The following is a 21023-nucleotide window of genomic DNA, read 5'->3' as shown; positions in this document are numbered from 1 at the left end:
CCGTTCTCTGTGTCCGGTGATAAGAGATGCTCTTCCCTTTCTGGTACTACAGAGAGGATACTGGTACTACTGATCCTCACAAATAGAAATTTATGCCCTGTTTTTAGGCTGAAACGGGGAAGGGAGAACATTCTCAGTGTTTGTTGATTCTCAATTGCCTTCAGATCAAAATAATTCTCATGGCAGAGGAGTATATTTTGGGGTGGCATATACTGATCTCATGTCCAACTTTTCATTTCTTACATCAGTGAGAAAATTGGTAAATAATGGATCTTGTCTCCCCACCTAAAAGATTTAGGGCTGCTTCTTGTAACAGATATCCTGAATTCCCCTCCTTGTAAACCAGTCTTGGTTACTTGATCTTAAAAAACAGGGGTCCTTCAAAGAGATTGTCATTGCCAATGTGATATACCATTAAAAAAAAAAAAAACCTCCCACCACTTCTTATAAGTTTAAAAAATGTATTGCATCTATAGTGTAAATTTCTATGTATTTTCTGACATTTATGAAGGAATTTAAACACAGTGGTAGAGGCAAGAGCCAGAGTTTAGGATGCAGCAGGACTTGAAGAAAGCAACGACAGCTCCCCTTGTCCATGTGACCAGTCTGCCTCACTGAGAATTTCTGCAAAAATAAAGCAGAGAGTTTGGGGCAAGATGCACACAGCTCTCTCAACTCCTAGACTTCTGCATTTATAACAACTGTCAGGATGTGTAGTCTTCATCTCTGTGCAGAGAGAATTTCCACAAGCATCATAGTCCCCACACCAGGGGCTGGCCTTGGCTGGCGCTTTTGTGAACATCCATTGTAACTGGGGGTTGACTGGATCCTTGACAAAGGAAGGTGTGTTGGAATAGACAACTGCAAAATCCTTTCAGCCTCGGGTCTCCCAGCCATGTTTTCATCACATCTGTCTTCTCTCTTTTCCTCATCACAATTTTAATATAGAAACTCCGAACTAGAAGAGTGACTTAAATATATAGCTTCTACAATATACTCTAGTATATTCAGCATCCCACTGTTATCAGAGTGAAAATGTCAACCTTTTAACATCAGCCCTGGCTATATCTGAATATTAAAAGAGGCTTCTTTTGAAACCTTTTCATGTTTTGCTATTTATGCTACTCCCTGCCCCAGAGACTTAGAGGAAATAATCTCTCGGTTTTGTTTTCTTCCCTGTGAAATCCTTTCCAGTGTTAGACGGTCTGCCACTTTTTCCCTGACATTTCCTTTACATCGTGCAGCTATTCTAAACTGATGGTCACAGAGTCCTTCTCAATAACACAGAGACAAACGCTCTGCATAGCTGATAAATTATAAGCAGGCACCGCGTGTTAGCTTGATGGATGCTTATAGTGAATGTGTGTGAGTCATGGGTGTTATTTTTGGTCAAAAGAATTGTGTGAACTTTTCTCCTCTATTTTGAGTGCTTTGAAATGTACTACTTTTCTCTCTCTCTCTCTCTTTTTTTTTTGTTCTTTAAGGTGTTTGTCAAGGAATTAGGCACTGTAACAGAATAGTCATTTTCTAGTTTTCAAAGTTATCGTTTGGGAGTTGAGGAGGCGGAAGGACTGCATAGAAAAGAACTGTGTATTGACAAGTAAGCCAGCCTATGAAATGGGAAAGAAAATTACAGTCACCTGCTTTAGAAGGGGGATCTCCCCCACCCTTCCCTACCCCAAGGGTCAGTTTGAAAGCTGGGGTAGATTATGGTGAATTCCCTTGGAGGAGATATGATTCTAATTAACCACTGTTTTGCAGTTACTGTCGAAACGCTTGACTTTATTTTAGTAGATTTCTTTTCAGCCAGGCTGCAGAGTAAATAATGTTTGACAATCACATCACTATGTCTCTGAATCGCTGTTTCCTAAAGCAGCCCCGTCCTCTGCTTCACATATCACTGGAACCTTTGATATATAAACTGAGTGCCTGCCTCGCTCTGACACCCAAATACCAGGAAGTATCTCTGGGCTGAATGCTCTTCAAAGCAGGGCCTAAGGACCAGTGAAAGGCTGCAAGCTGCCATTTCTCGTCCCTGTGACAAAGATAAGTGCAGGAATTGAGAGCAGGTGTTAAAATATTTTTTTTAATTAGAAGATAATTAATTTACAGGATTGTAATGGTGTCTGCCATACATCAACATGAATCAGCCATAGACATACATGTGTCCCCCCACTCCTGAATCTCCTTCCCACCTCCCTCCCCACCCCATCCCTCCAGGTTATCATAGAGCACTGGCTTTGGGTTCCCTGCATCATACATCAAATTCCAACTGGCTATCTATTTTACATATGGTAAATGTATATATTTCCTTGCTAGCAGTCTGACAGTACGTGTGATTTTATGTCAGGTGAATCTAAGGAACACTTGGGGCCTTGAGGTCTCCTTCAATTTGTTTTCCTAGGAGTTGATCTCCTTTGTATTTTGCACAAATACTGATCTGTGACAGATTGGAGGTTAGGGTCTTTCACCACCATGAGTTCAAGCTGTGTGGGTTAAGCTATTGTGGTTACATCTGCGAACAAAGGTCAGGGTCTTCCCACCCACCTAAGGGGCTCAAGCAGTGATTGATTCAGAAACAGCAGGTCAAGGACGTTGCAGATTTTTGTTGTTGTTAACTTTCACTGTTGCTCCCACAAGCGTTTCCTTCTGAACACCTCTTCCACTGTTTTAAGAGAAGCCGGCTCCTGTGAAGGTGAATTTTGCTGTGTCTCCTGCAGATGGGGTGCTGAGATGCTGCGTGCAGGTGCCAGCAGACTCCCTGAGGACACTTTCAACCACGCACCAGCCAGCACTGGGCTGCTCCTTGCACCCTGCCTCTGGGCCAGTCCCTGTGGCGTGGGGTGCCTGTCCCTCCATCTGCTGGGGAAGGATTATGCTTGCTGAGCTAATGTCTGGGAAGTGTTCTGGAGTTCCCTGGAGGAAAAGGAGAGGCTGCCCGCTTGTGATACTTTGTGCTAGCACAGGAGAGCTGCAAGAAGGAGGGGAGGAACCCAGAAAAGAAAATCAAGAATTGAATCATCTCTCTACTGCAGTCCCTGGGGTTAACCTGCCCTAGTGGTTTTGAACTGTTTTCCAAAGTGGACATCTTGTGATATGAGAGCGAGAAGGAAGCCGGTTGCCTTCGCCCTACCTGGAACTTTCCCCAGGATATCCACAAGCCTCAAGCTTGCTGTTCCTCCTTTTCCAAGTCTTGGTTTAGACGTGGCCTTCCTTGCGACACCTTCTGTGATCTTTCCCTGGCACACGCCGTCCCTTTGCCTGCTGTGTTTGTTTCACATAGTACTCATCATTTAACTCATCAGTCATCATTCATTTTGTTGAAATATAATACAGTGAATATAATGTCATCTATTAAAATGTAAGTTTACAAGGGCAAGGGGCTGTGGACTAAAAAATTAGTCACAACTTTGAAAGTCGAGTTATTTGATTTGGTGGGAATGTTAAGGAGTCTGAGCCCTGGAGGCAGCATCTCAATAGCTCTGAGAAAACTGCTCCGAGGAGGCAGGAGAGAGTCAGGCTATATACAAGTTTGCAATAAAGGGGCCAGGCAGTCAGTCTGAGCATCAAAGATTATTGTTAAGTAGTTAGGAAAACCAGATATCAAGCTAAGAATTTAGTGTTCTTCTATGTATGGGAAGATGCAAGCCTCTGGGCTCACTGAATTCATTCCTTTCATATGCACCTCAACTATCTGGGGCCAAATCCTGATTCTAGAATGTTTACATCCTTAATTCCTTGTTCACCTTAAGGGGTGGCAGGTGTGGCGGATGGCTGCTTCTTGCAGCCCCCTACCCCCACTCCTCAGCAATCGCCTTTGGGGGATGGCGGCATCTGCCGGATCGCTGGCATAGTGTTCCCTTTTGGGAGCCCCCATTCACATTAGGAGGCCAGAAATCATGGATGGCTGTGACATTTCTTGCCCACCGATATGGCAGGAAATACTTCATTTCACAAGACTTTGTATTGCTCACTGTTGTATCTCCAGAGTCTAAAAATTGTGCCTGACACATAGTGGGCACTCCCTAAATTTGTTGTCTAAATGAATGGGTGACTGAGTGCAGTGGCAGGATGACAAAGGAGACAGCTGTATCCAAGGAGCCTTTCTGCCAATCTGCCCAACTGTCCACTGAGTGAGTGAGTTGGAGCCACTGGAAGGGCAGAGTCAACGAGAGATGACCAGCCTTTAACCAGTGTCTACTATACATCAAGCACTGTAGAAGATGTCCTAGGTTCATTATTCAGTGAAAGTATCAACTTATTACATGAACTATGTATGGTTAGCTCCATTTCATAGGTGAAGAAACTCAAGAGGTTAAGAGACTTACTTAAGGTCACCCAGTCCAGTTAGTGGCAGAACTGGGACCCAACTTAGTCTATGATTCCTTCTGGAGAAATTTCCAAAAGTCGTCTGTTGATCATAGTATCTCTTGTTTGTTTGCTCTCCTGCCTGCAAAGTGGGGGTGAATTTTCCTTATCCTTCACCAAATTTTTATCTGATAAGGACAGGAATCTGGGAAAATTGGAAAACAACTATTACAAGATATGAGCTTTGCAAATATGGGGTTGAGAATTAGATAACGTTTTTGAATAATGTTCACAAATAAGCAAGTGGAAATCAGGGCTGGGTTGAATCCTGCCAAGTGGGGATGAGCGGGGTTTCTATGCAATGTTACGTTCTATGAACTGGTTTCAGTTTTTTATTATTCCAGACATTTCTAGGCTAAGACCACAATCTTCAGACTCAACCTATTATCTTTAATATAAGAAATATTTATGGAGCATCCACTAGGTTCTCGAGGTAGACCAGTAGAGAGAACAAGGTTCCTTGCCCTTAACAGAACTTATCTCTTACTAGGGAGAGAGAGACGGGAAATAAACACTGAGCAATAAACATATGTCAACATATGGCAATAAACAAGAAAGTAAATTACATGGTATGTTAAGAGATGGAAGTGCCATGGAAATAAAAAGTAGTGCAGGGGAAAGGGCTTGGGCATTCAGGGGAGGTGGGCAGTTTGCACCATTAGACAGTGGTCCACATGGGCCTTTTGAAATGATGCACTTTGAACAAAGACCTCAAAAAGGTCAGGGAGTGAGCCAAGAGGTATCTGGGAGGGAGAGCATTCTAGTCCAAGAGAACTGACAGAGGGAGAGATGCTGAGATGGGTCCTGCCTGCACTATGCGGGGAACTGCCAGAAGGTGGGCTTGCGAGGAGCTGAATGGGGCCTACCTTGACAGTAGAGATGCTGGATATTCCAATGGCTGGAATATGGGAGATGAAATAAAGCGAGGAGTCAAGCGTGAGCCAAGGTTTAGTCTTTCACTTTCATTCCCCTTTAATTACCTAACATAACTGAGTATTCCTGGAAGTATTAGCATTGAAGTCTGGAGATTTAGCCAACTGCATTTGCACTCATCCACAAAGTCTCTGGATTTGAGTTTCTTCAGCTATCACAGGGCAGGAATCTAAAAGATGACTCTCAAACCCCTTGTATGACTGTTTCTGAAAAATGCCTCTTCAGGAGTCATATTCCGATTGCTGGCTTGCTTGCCTCCCTCCTTCCTTCATTCATTTATTCATCAGGAGTCTTTAAAACATTTGCTGAAATGAGAGCACTTCCTGGAGCAATGTCCTTGGAGGCTTAGGAAAGAGGAAAAAGAATCTGTACCTTTGAATAGTTCGTTTCTTCTTGTTGACGTTAGATAAGAGCACAATAAGCAAGGTGAGAATTAGAACAAATTAGCAAAATTTGAATAGTATAGAAGCAGCAGCCTTGGGAGGTAAAGTTGAATAGTAAGTTACAAGCTTGAATAGATGAAAGCATGCACATAGTTTGGGAACAGATGTAAATTCAAGTTCAGGGAACCTGAGAAGGGTGGGAGCATGGTAAAGGATGCTCAAGCGGTCCAGAGGAACTGGCTATGATGTGTTGATGAAGCTGGACTGAAGGAGGGGAGAACTGCCCATGTGGGCTAGCGGGATCTGGTCTGAGCAGGAAGAAATCTTAAGGAAGCGATGCCATTACAAAGACTGGACTGGAAGGCGCTCATCCTGGCTGTTTGGTACTCTGGGAACTAGAACAGGGGAATAAGGAGGTGAGCAAAGCAGCCTAGGAAGTTGTTGCATTACCCTGGATCCTGATTTCTGTAATCATGATACCTTACCAGTCTCTTGTCTGACTGATTTTTTTTTTGATCAAAATTCTGGGCATTAAGGTGGCAAAGAAAAGTTCATTAAACATGATCTATTTGAAGGAAAAAACTATCCAAACAAGGAAATGAAACTTTTCCATTATTGTTGGCCCAAAGTTAGCATTGAACTCTAGGACTGCTTGTAAGAGTTTTCATGAGGAGCTCTTTTAAAAAAAACGTCAAGTAACACCACGTCCTCCATCACTTGTCTGTGAGCCATTCTGGAAATAAAGAACATTCCCAAATTGAGGTTCATGGCCAATTTTATTTCCCTCCACGCGGTTGTAGTGGCATGATTTTCACACTCGCTATATTCGTACATGTGTTTACTCTAAAGGGCTTTGTGTGCTTCAGCTGGGCTTGGATGCTGACTGCAATAAGCCTAATAAAACGTCACATTTCTCCACTCCTCCATTTCTGATTATATTTCATAATGTGTTGATATTTGCAGGCTAATCTTGCACAACTATTGAGAGATTCTCAGGACCGAAATAAACATCTGGGAGAAGAAATTAAAGAACTTCAGCAAAGGCTCGGAGAAGTCCAGGGTGACAATAAGGTACTGTGAATATTTAAAGACAAGAAGCTCTCCTGAGTAGTTTTATGCCATAGGTTTATGTATGGTGCATCAGAAAAATGTAATACAGCATTTGTGTAAAAATTTGTTATAGATTTTTACATTTACAATGGAAATTCAGTTCAGCATTTCTTATCTTTATTACATTCCCTTTGCATGTATGCGTGCACATGCCTCTGTGTATGTTTCTGGGTTGCTCTAAAATATTGTCACAACCCATTGTAGAAGTTTCATTATGTTCAGCTTGGTGCCGAATAACATTGTGGTTGAGGGCAAAATAAAACCCAAATGTTATACTTTCTCCCTTCTATACAAATAATGGATTTGTGGCTCAGATGATTTGGAATTATTCACATTCGGTTTTGAATTTTAAGTAGTCATCCTACTAATTATGTTCACATAACCAATTTATTTTATTGCTAAATTTGGCAATTTGTATGGAACATTGCTCAAAATCCACTGCTTGGTATTAATCAAACTCCCCTGTTGGCAACGTTAATTATAAAATATGAACTCATAAACTCCAAACTAAATGTGAACACTCTCTCTCCCAGCTGAAGCTGTGAACAAAAGTACAATTGAGAAAAGGAAGAAAAACTACCCAAGTTTAATTCTGTCCCCCGCCCCCCAAATAATTTCCTGTTTTGCCAAGATAACTTCAATTTTAACTTCTTGCTAGAGGCAGCTTTCACAGCAGGGATGGCCTTTGGAGTTTGACTCAAGAAAACTACATGGAAGGAGGTGCTTTCTTGGGAAATGTCTTTTGAATGGCACCAAATCCCCTGACAAATGATGGGCATGTTCAGCGTTGCTGGGAGTCATTGGTGATCAGGAGGTGCCATTTTGAAAGATGCTCATTCTTTTTTAAAAAAATGCACGGAAGTGTCTGGATCATCCAGAGAACCCTTCCATGACAAAAGAGCAGAGAGGATTGTGTGTTTACTGCTGGCTGAAGGGGCTCAACCTAAGGGCGTACTGGGGAGTCCTCTACGCAGCCTCTTCTCCACTTGCTGCTGCTGCTGCTAAGTCACTTCAGTCGTGTCTGACTCTGTGCGACCCCATAGATGGCAGCCCACCAGGCTCCCCCGTCCCTGGGATTCTCCAGGCAAGAACACTGGAGTGGGTTGCCATTTCCTTCTCCAATGCATGAAAGTGAAAAGGGAAAGTGAAGTCACTCAGTCGTGTCTGACTCTTTGTGGCCCCATGGACTGAAGCCTACCAGGCTCCTCCTTCCATGGGATTTTCCAGGCAAGAGTACTGGAGTGGGTTGCCATTGCCTTCTCCACTTCTCCACTTAGTCTGCCTTTAAAATTTTTTAAAAAACTCTTGGATTTAACATACTATATTTGCAAAAGTAAGCTCTACTATTCTCAGTCATGAAATAGGAGGGGGATGAGAATGCCTAAGAAAGGTACTAATTAACCTTAGACAAGCTAATCAGGCCTTCCAAAATGATTTAAGCTCTGTAACCTAGGTGTTTGGTCAAAAATTAAAGGCCAGGCCTTCTTAGTCACTCCCACAAGTTATAACATCAGAGTAAGTTTTTCCAGAGACTAAAATCAGGCATGTACAATCCTGTCCTTTAAATGTGTAAAAATATTGCAGGAATTTTGAGATGAAATGGGGCTTCCTTGATGGCTCAGACAGTAAAGAATCTGCCTGCAATGCAGGAGACCTGGGTTAAATCCCTGGCTCCAAAAGAAGCCCTGCAGAAGTAAATGGCAACCCACTCCAGTATTCTTGCCTGGAGAATGCCATGGAGAGAGGAGCCTGGCGGGCTACAGTCCATGGGGTCGCAAAGAGTTGGACACGACTAAGTGACTAATACACTTGGAAGTGATATAAATCCACAAAATACTAAAACATTTTGAAACGTGATATTTGGATTCATGGTTCTTCTTGACTGATTTTTTTGCTTCTTTTCTTTTTTATTTTCTGGGCTACCCCCAACTCTCCTAAACACACCTCTGTCTCACCTTTTGGTCACTTATAATTGTATCACTTTGTAGGCATGAGATATTCTAGGCATTGACATTTGCAACTGATATTTCAAGGAAAGAAAGGGAGGGGGTGTGCACGTAAGTGTGTGTGTGTGAGTGTGTGTGAAATACTAAGTGCAGGTCTGGGGCTGCTTTTGCATTGGCACCATCTGAACTTCATGATTTGCCTGCATTCTGGGTCTTTATTCCAGTAGCTGAACACATTTATCAAACTTGCTTTTCTCAACCAAGGTTTAGGATTTAGTGACTCATTTTCATGGCCTGTGAAGTAATTTGCTTGCCAAAAGGTGCAGGGAAGATGTTATAATGTTCAGTAGACCCTGTATCTCAGTATCCAGACCTCTCCTCCTCAAAATAGACCAGCTACAGTGAGCCCCAGAAATTCCATTTATTCTCATTTGCATCTAAAGTAATAGGGCTGGTTTATTTTCAGCCCCCTGTGAGTCATGTTCATCCTCCCCGCTACCCTCACCCCCAGTCATCAGCATTAAGGCCAGATGACTCATTCAGTAATGACACCAGCCATCATGAGAAGCTTAGAGGCCTCTGTTGAAGGGTGGCCATGAGTGTGGTAGGAAATGAGTTAACCCCACCTTTGCTTTTTATTCATTGCATCACTCACAGCTCCAACCTTCCCATCACCTTCTGAATCCAGTCCGATCTCTCTACCTTGGTGTGCTGATCCCTATTATCTAGCCCCTCCTAATTTCTCCAGCCACATCTCTTGCCATTAGTCGCCTCATACCTCCACCCTGCAGTGCTCATTTCAGCCTCTTTCTGGAGCCATACTGCCGTGTGCCTCAGGGCCTTTGCACCTGCTGCCACAGTCTGGAACACTCTTCCCCTTTACTTCCGCAAACTCCCGCTCATCTTTCAGGTCATAGGTCAGATGTAGCCTTCTCCAACCCTTAGGGGCTTTCCTGCACACACCAACAGTGTCCTACTCTTTCCCCTCTGCTTGTACTTTTGTGGCTCTCCACCCATAAGCGCAAACCCTTTGCAGGCCAAATTCCTGGTATCCGTAGGAATTAGCATTCTTAGTTTGTGATGCATAGATTTTATTTAATAGATCTTTTAAAATTTTTAATCGTAGGATAATTGCTTTACAATGTTGTGTTGGTTTCTGCCAAACAACAATGTGAATCAGCTATAAGTCTACATAAATACCCCCTCCCTCTTGAGCCTCCCTCCAACTCATACTCTATCCCACTCCTCTAGGTTGTCACAGAGCACTGGGTTGGGCTCCCTGTGTTACAGCAACTTCCCACTAGCTATCTGTTTTACACATGGTAACATATATGTTTTGAGGCTACTCTCTCAATTCATCTGCCCTCTCCTTCATCCGTTATTCTCTATCTGTGTCTCTATTCCTACCCTGCAAATAGTGTGATCAGTACCATTTTTCACCCTGCAAATAGTGTGATCAGTACCATTTTTCACCCTGCAAATAGTGTGATCAGTACCATTTTTCTAGATTCCATATATATTTGTTCTCTTTGACTTACTTCACTCTGTGTAACAGGCTCTAGGTTCATCCACCTTAGTTCAACTGATTCAAATTCGTTCCTTTTTATGGCTGAGTAATATTCCATTTGTATATGTACCACAACTTCTTTATCCATTCATCTATTGATGGACATCTAGGTTGCTTCCATGTCTTGGCTATTGTAAATAGTGCTGCAGTGAATGTTGAGATACATGTGTCTTTTTGAATTATGGTTTTTCTCAGGGTATATGCTCAGTAGTGGGATTGCTGGGTCATATGGGAGTTTTACTCCTAGTTTTTTAAGGAGTCTCCATGCTGTTCTCCATAGTGGCTGTATCTATTTAATAACAGATCTTTACTGAAGCAATGGAATAGGATAAATAAATGAATAAAGGAAATGTAAAAAAAAAAGAGCAAAAAAGTTCAAGAAAGAGGAAGAGAAAAAGAAAAAGAACACATGAAAATAGCAGACGGACTGCCCGTCTGGTTGTTGTCACTAACTTGCTTTGTGGGGTGAAGACTAATTTAGAAATCTGGAGAAAGGAGTTAAAAAGCAAACCATTCCATTCAAGAAAAACCTGAAGAAAACCAAACCTAACCTGTGAGACCTTGGGAAACCCCTGGAGAGGTCAGGGAGAGCTGTGGCTGAGCCTAAGTAGATGTGGGATGAGACTCCTGCTCCTAGACTGGCTCAAGCCTATTCAATTCAAGAAATAATAATTGATGTTGTTTGATTCCTAACTCCCTATATTCTGAACAGAAGGGCTGATGGCATCAATTAGAAGCAACTATTAAAGTGGAATTTATTTTTTTTTTATCTTCAAGTTGCCATTTTAACTGATGACCCTTTGCCATATTTTGGGAAGCCCAGATTCTAGACGTTAAGTACATTTAAGAAACAAGGTGATAGAAAATTACTTGCCTTGGTTATTTTAAGGTAGACTAATTTTTCCATTTGTTCAGCTAGAGCCTTGTAACCCTACGTGCCATAAAGCATTTTCAAACAGCCTCTTGAGAGATTTGTTGCCACCCTGGTTTACAAGCAGCTTGGTACTCACACAGGGCTGGCAGGTGGATGGTGGGCTTCCATGATCAACATCACCTAGTATTCTCTGAGCATAGCCCAATAATTTCTCAAGGCTCGCAGACAGATACAACGCCCCAGTCCAAACCAGACGAGAGGCAGGAAAAGGGAAGCCTAGTAGATGTCCTCCCCTTTCTTGATAATTATACCTCTGAAAGGTTAAAGAAGGAAGGGAGGACTTACACCTCCACAAATCTCCCTGGGGAAAGCTCTTCACGAGGGTGGATTGCCCAGGGTTCTTTGTGTGTCCGTCTGTGAGGAATAAGGACCAATTACATGGGAAGACCCAGCAGTGCTAGGACCTCAAGTCTGGAAAGCAGCCTACTGAGAGAATTACAGCTTCCCTTCCTGCCCCCACCATACTCCTGCTTCCGCTTCTGAGCAGACATTAGAAAAAGAGAAGATTCAGGGAAAGGGGACTGGGAGGAAGAAGGAGGTCTTTGAGAATTTAAGAATCAGTAAGAGGCACAAAGGTCCCCAGTGGCTCAGCGGTAAAGAATCTACCTGCAATGCAGGAGACCCAGGTCTGATCTTTGGGTCAGGAAGATCCCCTGGAGAGGGAAATGGCAACCCACTTCAGTATTCTTGCCTGGGATATACCATGGACAGAGGAGCCTGGCGGGCTACAGTCCACGGGGTCACAAAGAGTCAGACACGACTGAAGCAACTGAGCACATGTGCACACAAGAGGCACGAAACCAACCAAGCATACTTGACTCACAGATATCCAGAAGGGGGCTGGTGAACCTGCTGCTCCTAAGAGGGAGCCTGGCTGGTAGTGCTGTGCCAATTTCTGTGGTATAAACACTGGTGCCATGACATTTAAATATCAGGCCAGCAAATTGAAGTCACTGAATTGGAAGTTAGAAAGCTTGGCACTCCAGAAAGAGCCAGCTCTAGCCTCCCACTGCCAAATGGTATAGTCTAGAGTAGTCCAGAAGGTCCATCTTTGGAAACTGCTAGACCAGATTTATATTCTAGCTCTGTCAGTTACGATCTGTGTGCATGTTCTTACCTTGTGCAAGTCATTTGTCTCTCTGGGCCTCAGTTTCCTCATCTGTAAAATGGGAGTAATGATATCTCACATAGACTTGCTGTCAGTTTTCATCATTATTCATCAATACATAATTGGGAACTCACTGTGTGCTGATTAATGTTCTAGGTGCTATGACTACATCAAGGAATAAGAAAGACAAGGTACCCAGTCTCACAGATATACAGTCTAGTTGGGGAGATGGAGGGTAAGAAAATTAAGTAGTTATATACACAATCATCAGACAGTGTTTAGTGCTAGGAAGAAAAGAAAACAAGAGATTTAATGATTAGAATTGTGTGTGTCCATCAATATTGTTTATAAAGGGTGCAGTATGGTGTCTGGCATCCAGTAAGCACTCCATGAAGGGTAAACATTGCTGGTATCTTTAGCACAACCTGGGCCCGGATCAGCTTAGAGTCCGCTTGTATAAAATTTCCACCAGGAATCTCAAGGTCGTTTTACCTGTTGATCAGCTGTTTCCAGTGGACCAGGTGGGCATATGCCTCCCATTAGAGACACAGACTGGGGGTGAGAAGCCTGGCACCTTGCATTTTATGTACCCCTTGTGGAATAAGCACCTAATGGAATATACCAGGAGTGGCATCTCATGTTTCTGTTGGGTTTTCTAGTCCACTTGCTTTTATGTTTCCTTCATTTTACAGGTTACAGCACTTTTAGTACAGAAAAACGATAATGCAATGTGAGGCACTCAAAACCAAGGAACGTCAGGTGGGCAGTGTCAGGCAGTCACTTTTACTGGGCCCCTGCTGGCCAATTTAAATGTAACTGTTTGCAATTGTGCATAAACATGAGGTTTTGCCCTTAATAATGAGCTTTATGTTACACCAGCTGACAGTCTTTAAATAACTCTGTTTTATCTGGTATTGGCACCATAAAATGATAGACCCTTTCAGTGAATGTATCTCTATTGACATGGGACTTTTGGATAGATTCAGCAAGCAAACCAATTGAGCAAAGCCACCAGCGAATAAAGATTGACTAATGAGCATGCAGGTGATTTATTAAAGTAGACTTTGTTTTTATTTAAAAAAAAAAAAAAAGAGTGCTCAGCTGTGGATGTTTATAACAGTCCAGGATGAGGGATCAGAGAGCTCTTCATAAACATTTCCTCTTTATGCTTCAAAGGAGCACTGAGATGTCCTAGCCTGTGGGAAGCCCACATGAAGAGGGCACTCTAATGAAGAGCTCTAACCCTGGGTAATTAGAAATTAATTACCAAGAATCAATCTAACTCAATGCAACTATGAACCATGCCATGTAGAGCCACCCAAGACGGACGGATCATGGTGGAGAGTTCTGACAAAACGTGGTCCACTGCAAAGGGGAATGGCAAACCACTTCAATATTCTTGCCTTGAGAACCCCATGAACGTTAAGAAAAGGTAAAAAAAAAAACAGGACACTGAAAGATGAACTCCCCAGGTCGGTAGGTGCCCAATATGCTACTGGAGATCAGTGGAAAAATAATTCCAGAAAGAATGAAGAGATGGAGCCAAAGCAAAAACAACACCAAGTTGTGGATGTGATAGAAGCAAAGTCTGATGATGTAAAGAGCAATATTGCATAGGAACCTGGAATGTTAGGTCCCAAAATCAAGGCAAATTTAAGTGGTCAAACAAGAGATGGCAAGAGTGAATGTTGATGTTTTAGGAATCAGTGAACTAAAATGGACTGGAATGGGTGAATTTAACTCAGATGACCATTATATCTACTACTGTGAGCAAGAATCACTTAGAAGAAATGAAGTAGCCATCATAATCAACAAGAGTCCAAAATGCAATACTTGGATGCAATCTCAAAAACAACAGAATGATCTCTGTTCATTTCCAAGGCAAACCATTCAATGTAACAGTAATCCAAGTCTATGCCCTGACCAGTAATGCTGAAGAAGCTGAAGTTAAAAGTTTCTGTGAAGACCTATAACACCTTCTAGAACTAACACCCCAAAAAGATGTCCTTTTCATTACAGGGGACTGGAATGCAAAAGTAGGAAGTCAAGAAACACCTGGAGTAACAGGCAAATTTGGCCTTGGAGTACAGAATGAACCAGGGCAAAGGCTAATAGAGTTTCGCCAAGAGAACGCACTGGTCATAGTAAACACCCTCTTCCAACAACACAAGAGAAGACTCTACACATGGACGTCACCAGATGGTCAATATCGAAATCAGATTGATTATATTTTTTGCAGCCAAAGATGAAGACGCTCTATACAGTTAGTAAAACCAAGACCAGGAGCTGACTGTGGCTCAGATCATGAACTCCTTATTGCCAAATTCAGACTTAAACTGAAGAAAGTGGGGGAAACCACTAGATCATTCAGGTATGACCTAAATCAAATCCCTTACGATTATACAGCAGAAGTGAGAAATAGAGTCAAGGGATTAGGTCTGATAGAGTGCCTGAAGAACTATGGACAGAGGTTCATGACATTGTACAGAAGACAGGGATCAAGACCATCTCCAAGAAAAAGAAATGCAAAACAGCAAAATGGCTGTCTGGGGAGGCCTTACAAATAGCTGTGAAAAAAAGGGAAGCGAAACTAAAGGAGAAAAGGAAAGATATACCCATTTGAATGCAGAGTTCCTAAGAATAGCAAGGAGAGATAAGAAAGCCTTCCTCAGTGATCAGTGCAAAGAAATAGAGGAAAACAATAGAATGGGAAAGACTAGAGATCTATTCAAGAAAACTAGAGATACCAAGGGAACATTTCATGCAAAGATGGCACAATAAAGGACAGAAAGGGTATGAACCTAACAGAAGCAGAAGATATTAAGAAATGGCAAGAATATACAGAAGAACTATACAAAAAAGATCTTCATGACCCAGATAACCACGATGGTGTGATCACTCACCTAGGGCCAGACATCCTGGAATGTGAGGTCAAATGGGCCTTAGGCAGCACCACTATGAATAAAGTTAGTGGAGGTGATGAAATTCCAGTTGAGCTATTTCAAATCCTAAAAGATGATGCTGTGAAAGTGCTGCACTCAATATGCCAGCAAATTTGGAAAACTCAGCAATGGCCACAGGACTGGAAAAGGTCTGTTTTCTTTCCAATCCCTAAGAAAGGCAATGCCAAAGAATGCTCGAACTACCCCACAGTTGCACTCATCTCACACGTTAGTAAACTAATGCTCAAAATTCTCCAAGCCAGGCTTCAATAGTACATGAACTGTGAATGTACAGATGTTCAGGCTGGTTTTAAAAAAGACAGAGGAACCAGAGATCAAATTGCCAACATCTGTTGGATCATTGAAAAAGTAAGAGAGTTCCAGAAAAACATCTATTTCTGCTTTACTGACTATGCGAAAGCCTTTGACTGTGTGGACCACAACAAACTCTGGAAAATTCTTAAAGACATGGGAATACCAGACCACCTGACCTGCCTCCTGAGAAATCTGTATGCAGGTCAGGAAGCAACAGTTAGAACTGGACATGGAACAACAGACTGGTTCCAAGTAGGAAAAGGAGTACATCAAGGCTGTATATTGTCACCCTGATTATTTAACTTATATGCAGAGTACATCATGAGAAACGCTGGACTGGATGAAGCACAAGCTGAAATCAAGATTGCTGGGAGAAATATCAATAACCTTGGATATGCAGATGACATCACCCTTATGACAGAAAGCGAAGAAGAACTAAAGAGCCTCTTAATGAAAATGAAAGAGGAGAGTGAAAAAGTTGGCTTAAAACTCAACATTTGGAAAACTAAGATCATGGCAACTGGTCCCATCACTTCGTGGCAAATAGATGGGGAAACAGTGGAAACAGTGACAGACTTTATTTTGTTGGGCTCCAAAATCACTGCAGATGGTGACTGCAGCCATGAAATTAAAAGATGCTTACTCCTTGGGATAAAAGTTATGACCAACCTAGACAGCATATTAAAAAGCAGAGACATTACTTTGCCAGCAAAGGTATGCTAGTCAAAGCTATGGTTTTTTTCAGTAGTCATGTATGGATGTGAGAGTTGGCTATAAAGAAAGCTGAGTGCTGAAGAATTGATGCTTTTGAACTGTGGTGTTGGAGAGAACTCTTGAGAGTCCCTTGGACTGCAAGGAGATCCAACCAGTCCATCCTAAAGGAAATCAGTCCTGAATATTCATTGAAAGGACTGATGCTGAAGCTGAAACTCCAATACTTTGGCCACCTGATGCGAAGAACTGACTCATTTGAAAAGCCCCTGATGCTGGGAAAGATTGAAGGTGGGAGGAGAAAGGGACAACAGAGGATGAGATGGTTGGATGGTGTCATCAACTCAATTGAGATGAGTTTGAGTCAACTCCGGGAGTTGGTGATGGACAGGGAGGCCTGGCGTACTGCAGTCCATGGGGTCGCAAAGAGTCGGACATGATTGAGCAACTGAACTGAATCAAGAATTAAAATGAGCCAGAAGGTCCCTTCACCTGTTCTGGCCCTGTCATATCTTACTTTAACTGAGATCTTGACAGTGAACCATAGGCAACACTCAGTTAGTTCAGCAAGCAGCCAGACTAGTTCAACATTTCCTAATGCTTTATTGTCAGATGAATTAGACAAATGAATTTGGTCTCAGAGACCATATTTAAGCTTGTTCTGGTTTGTATGAGCTTATAGCCTGGGCAGAAGACTTATTTTACAGTACACCACCCCCAAATTGGGATACTCTGGTGGCCCAGCAGTAAAGAATCTACCTGCAATGCAGGAATCCCTGGGTTGGGAAGATCTCCTGGAGAAGGAAGTGGTGATCCAATTCAGTATTGTTGCCTAGGAAATCCCATGGACAGAGAAGTTTGATGGGCTACAGTCCATGGGGTTGCAAAGAGTCAGACATGACTTACTGACTAAACAACAACTACAATGTACCCAAATTACACTAAAATCAAAACAAATTGAAGCAGCTTTAAAACTGCTTTGTACAACTCTCTAAATTTTGTCCCCCTGGGAACAATGTGTTCTGAACTATCTGAAGATAAGTCAGGAGCTTGCTAGCTGTGTGATCTTGGGCCAGTTCCTTGGCCCAACTGACCTCTCTCTATCTCAGTTGTTCTCATCTGTACAGTGGAGGTAATAGTGGTACTTGCCTCACAGAGAGTGGTTCGGTTCAATTCAATTCAACACATCTTCATTGAAAACCTGACTCTCTGGTCTGGAAATAGGGTAATAAACCAACCCACTGAATTCCTGCTGTCATGGAGCTTCTATTCAAGTGGGCATAGAAGGACAGTGAGAAAATAGATAGATATATGGTATAACACTGTTTGAACATCTCTGATGTAGTTATTGGTATCATGTAGTGATGACTGGTATTTTCCAGCCTTTTTAGAGTTGCAAAATGGTAGGTCTTAGAGTTGACAAAATCTTATATTTGATTGAATACAGTAAAATATGTCAGACAGTGCTAAGTACTAAGTCAACAAGTTACAGCAGGCTAGAGAGCTGTAGGGCTTCCCAGGTGGCCCTAGAGGTAAAGAACCCTCCTGCCAATACAGGAGACATAAGAGATATGAGTTGGATCCCTGGGTAGGGAAGATCTCCTGGAGGAGGGCTTGGCCACGCCAGTATTCTTGCCTGGAGAATCCCATGGACAGAGGAGCCTGGCAGGTGACAGTCCATGGGGTCACAAAGAGTTGAACATGACTGAGCGACTTCACAGGCATGGAGCTGTGTAGACTGCAGCCTGGAGGGCACTGCTTACATTGGGTGTCAGGAAGGCACTCCTGTCCACACGCCCTTGGTTCCGAGGCCTGAAGGAAGTCAGACGGGAAGTGCTCCAGGCAGTGAGTGCTGTCATCGGTGAGGAGAGAGGCTGCAGAGTGCTCCCTCCAGGACCCTCACCACCAGGGTTCAACTCCCAGCCCTGCCATTTCTAAGGTCTGTGAGGTGGTCAAGTCACTCCACCTCTCTGTCTCCACGGGGATCGGAACAGTACATCACGGGATGCTTGTTGGACTTACCAGGTCAGTGTGTAAGCACTGAGGACAGGGCTTGGCATGTGATGGTGAGGGGAAGTGTACACCCCAGTCTGAGCGCAGGTCCCGGGCAAGGACCCTGGCTTCAGGGCTCTGCTGCAGCCCCTCCACGGCTCTCCCCTGTGAAGACAACAGACAGTGTCTGCCTCCTGGGCTTGTGGGAAGCCGCAAACCGGAGGCTTCCTGTATCTAAGATGCATCTGAGGACTCCCTGAGGCTAGCCGGACCCTGCTATGAGCACTAGATATTTCTGTGCATGTGGCCAGAGAGGTCCCTGAGGTGGAGCTGACAGTGGGAGGGATAAGCATATGAGCGAGTTGATTTCTGGAAGCACAGTGAAGGCATTGGGGCACTTACTTGAAGGTGAACGCTTCAGCAATGGTGTTCAGGGAAGACCTCCTAGAGGAGGTGACATTCGATCTGTGACCTGAAAGAGACAGAAGACGTGGGTTCTGCACAGACCTGTGGGGAGAGCAAGTGCTGAGGCCCAGAGGCGGGCAGAAGCAGGGGCTGAAGGGAAGCCAGTGAAGCTGGTGAATAAGAGAGGTGGTTAGAGTTGGGGTCGAGAAGCGGGTGGGGGCAGTTCATACATCATCAGCTCTCAGAAGGGCTTTGCGATTTATCCCAAATTTATTCCATTGCAGTGAAGTCACTGGAGCTACTGTGTGTAAGGAAAGCTTCTAGCATGTTGTTTGGCCCAAACTGGGTGCTCATTAACTGGGAAACATTCACTGATGCACACTAATGAGTGTGTGCATGGTGATCTCCAGAGCCTGGGAAGAAGACAATGAAAACTGCTGTATTATGTTTTTTTGTTGTTCTTTAAGTGACAAATTCTTTTGTTTAAAGCTAGAACTGGATTTGTCATATAGGTCTAGGAATTTGAACTTTGGTATACACAATAGAATTGCCTACTTGGAGCCATTTAAAGCTCTTGTGTCTAATTTTATCAAGGGTATTTCAGAAGGTCAGGGGGCAATCGGAGAGGATGTGGAAAAAACCGATAAAGACAAGAGAGGCAGGAACTTGTTTTTTAAGTCACCCAGCACAACACCGGCAGCTGAATGTTTAATAAATGGCTTTTGGTGCTGACCTCTCCCTAGGCATGCTATTTGCAGAAGTATGCAAGGACCAGGGTGAGGAAGGGCTCACATCTATTTCCTGTTCACTTTTTCATCTAGTCCTCCCAGTAATTCTGGCAAATAGAGAGTCATTGGATGAGGATTATAGCCATACCAGCTATAATTGGGGATTGCACTTTCAAAGCTCTTCAGAGAGTGATCATTGCATTGTATCTTTGCATTGCAAGGATGGAGACCATCCCCAGAGTTGGAGTTGTGCAGTGCACAGGCTGGGCAGCTGTACTTAACTGTCCTGTCTACAAGATAGCTCTTACCCTCACTATGGACTCACTATGGAATATGCCCCCCACCAAAATTTGTACATTGGAACCCAGTCTGAAATGAGATGGTATTAGGTGCTGAGGCCTTTGGGTGATTAGGTGATTTGGGTGATTCAGGGTGGCAGAGCTGACATGAATGGAATTAGTACCCTCGTAAAAGAGACCCCAGTAAGCTCTTTTGCCCCCTTGGCCAAGTGAGGACATAGTGAGAAGACAGATGACTATGAACCAGAAAGTGGGCCCTCACTAGACAAAATATCTACCAGGGCTTTGATCTTGGACTTCCTAGCCTCCATCTGTGAGAAATAAATGTTTGCTGTTTATCAGCTACTCCGTCTATAGTATTCTGTAATAGCAGCCTAAATAGACTGAGACAGAAATTGGTTCTGAGAAGTGGGGTGCTGCTACAACAGTGTGGAAGCAGCTTTGGAACTGGGTAGTGGGTAGAAAGGTTGCAAGAATTTTGAGGCCCCTGCTAGAAAAAGCCTATTGTCCTTCACAGCATTGCTATGAAGTAGGGGCAATTCTGGTGAGGACTGAGAAGAAAAGAGAGAGAGGGAGCTGTAGAGAAAGCTTCAGTCTTCGTGGAGATACTTAAGTCATCCTGAACAGAATGTTGGTAGAAATATGGACGGTAAAGGCCATCCCGATGAGGTCTTACATGCAAATGAGGAACATGTTATTGGACGCTGGGCAAAGGCCATCTTTCTTGTGTGTTAGTCACTCAGTCATGTCCGAATCTTTGTGAGCCATGAACTGTAGTCCACCAGAGGCTCCTCTGCCCATGGGATTCTCCAGTCAAGAATACCTGGAGAATAGTGGGTAGCCATTCCCTTCTCCAGGGGATCTTCCTGACCCAGGGATTGAACCTGGGTGTCCTGCATTGCAGGCAGAGTCTTTACCATCTGAGCCACCAGGGAAACTTGGTTGAATTGTGATTAGGTCCTGTTGCTTTATAGAAGGTAAAACTTGTAGGTGATGAAGTTGGATATTCGAAGAAATGTCTAAGCCGAGTGTTGAAGAAGCAGCCTGGTTTCTCCTGACTGCTTGTGGCGGATTCATTTTGATATTTGGCAAAACTAACACAATTTGTAAAGTTTAAAAATAAAATAAAATTTAAAATAATTAAAAATAATAATAATAAATTAAAAAAAAAAGAAAAAAAAATGTGAGAAGAGAGAGATGGTTTGAAGATGAAATTGTTCAGCAAAAAGGGATCAGAATTTAAAGATTTGGAAAATTCTCAGCCTGTTCATATTTCAAAAAC

The 21023-nt window shown here is 43.1% G+C and overlaps 1 protein-coding gene across 1 annotated transcript in view; it reads left to right on the top strand.

Annotated features, from left to right (window-relative positions):
- Window positions 1-21023, top strand: part of CCDC149 (coiled-coil domain containing 149) — a 72920-nt gene that overhangs the window by 13495 nt on the left and 38402 nt on the right. Inside the window, exon 3 of the mRNA XM_010839918.1 lies at window positions 6648-6755. Coding sequence (XP_010838220.1) covers window positions 6648-6755 — 108 coding nt within the window. The remainder of the gene's footprint in view (window positions 1-6647; window positions 6756-21023) is intronic.

This window comes from Bison bison, unplaced genomic scaffold (assembly GCF_000754665.1).
Source record: "Bison bison bison isolate TAMUID 2011002044 unplaced genomic scaffold, Bison_UMD1.0 scf7180017864136, whole genome shotgun sequence".
Taxonomy (NCBI): Eukaryota; Metazoa; Chordata; class Mammalia; order Artiodactyla; family Bovidae; genus Bison; species Bison bison.
Note: the sequence above shows the minus strand (reverse complement) of the source record. Positions and strands in the feature narration are given on the sequence as shown.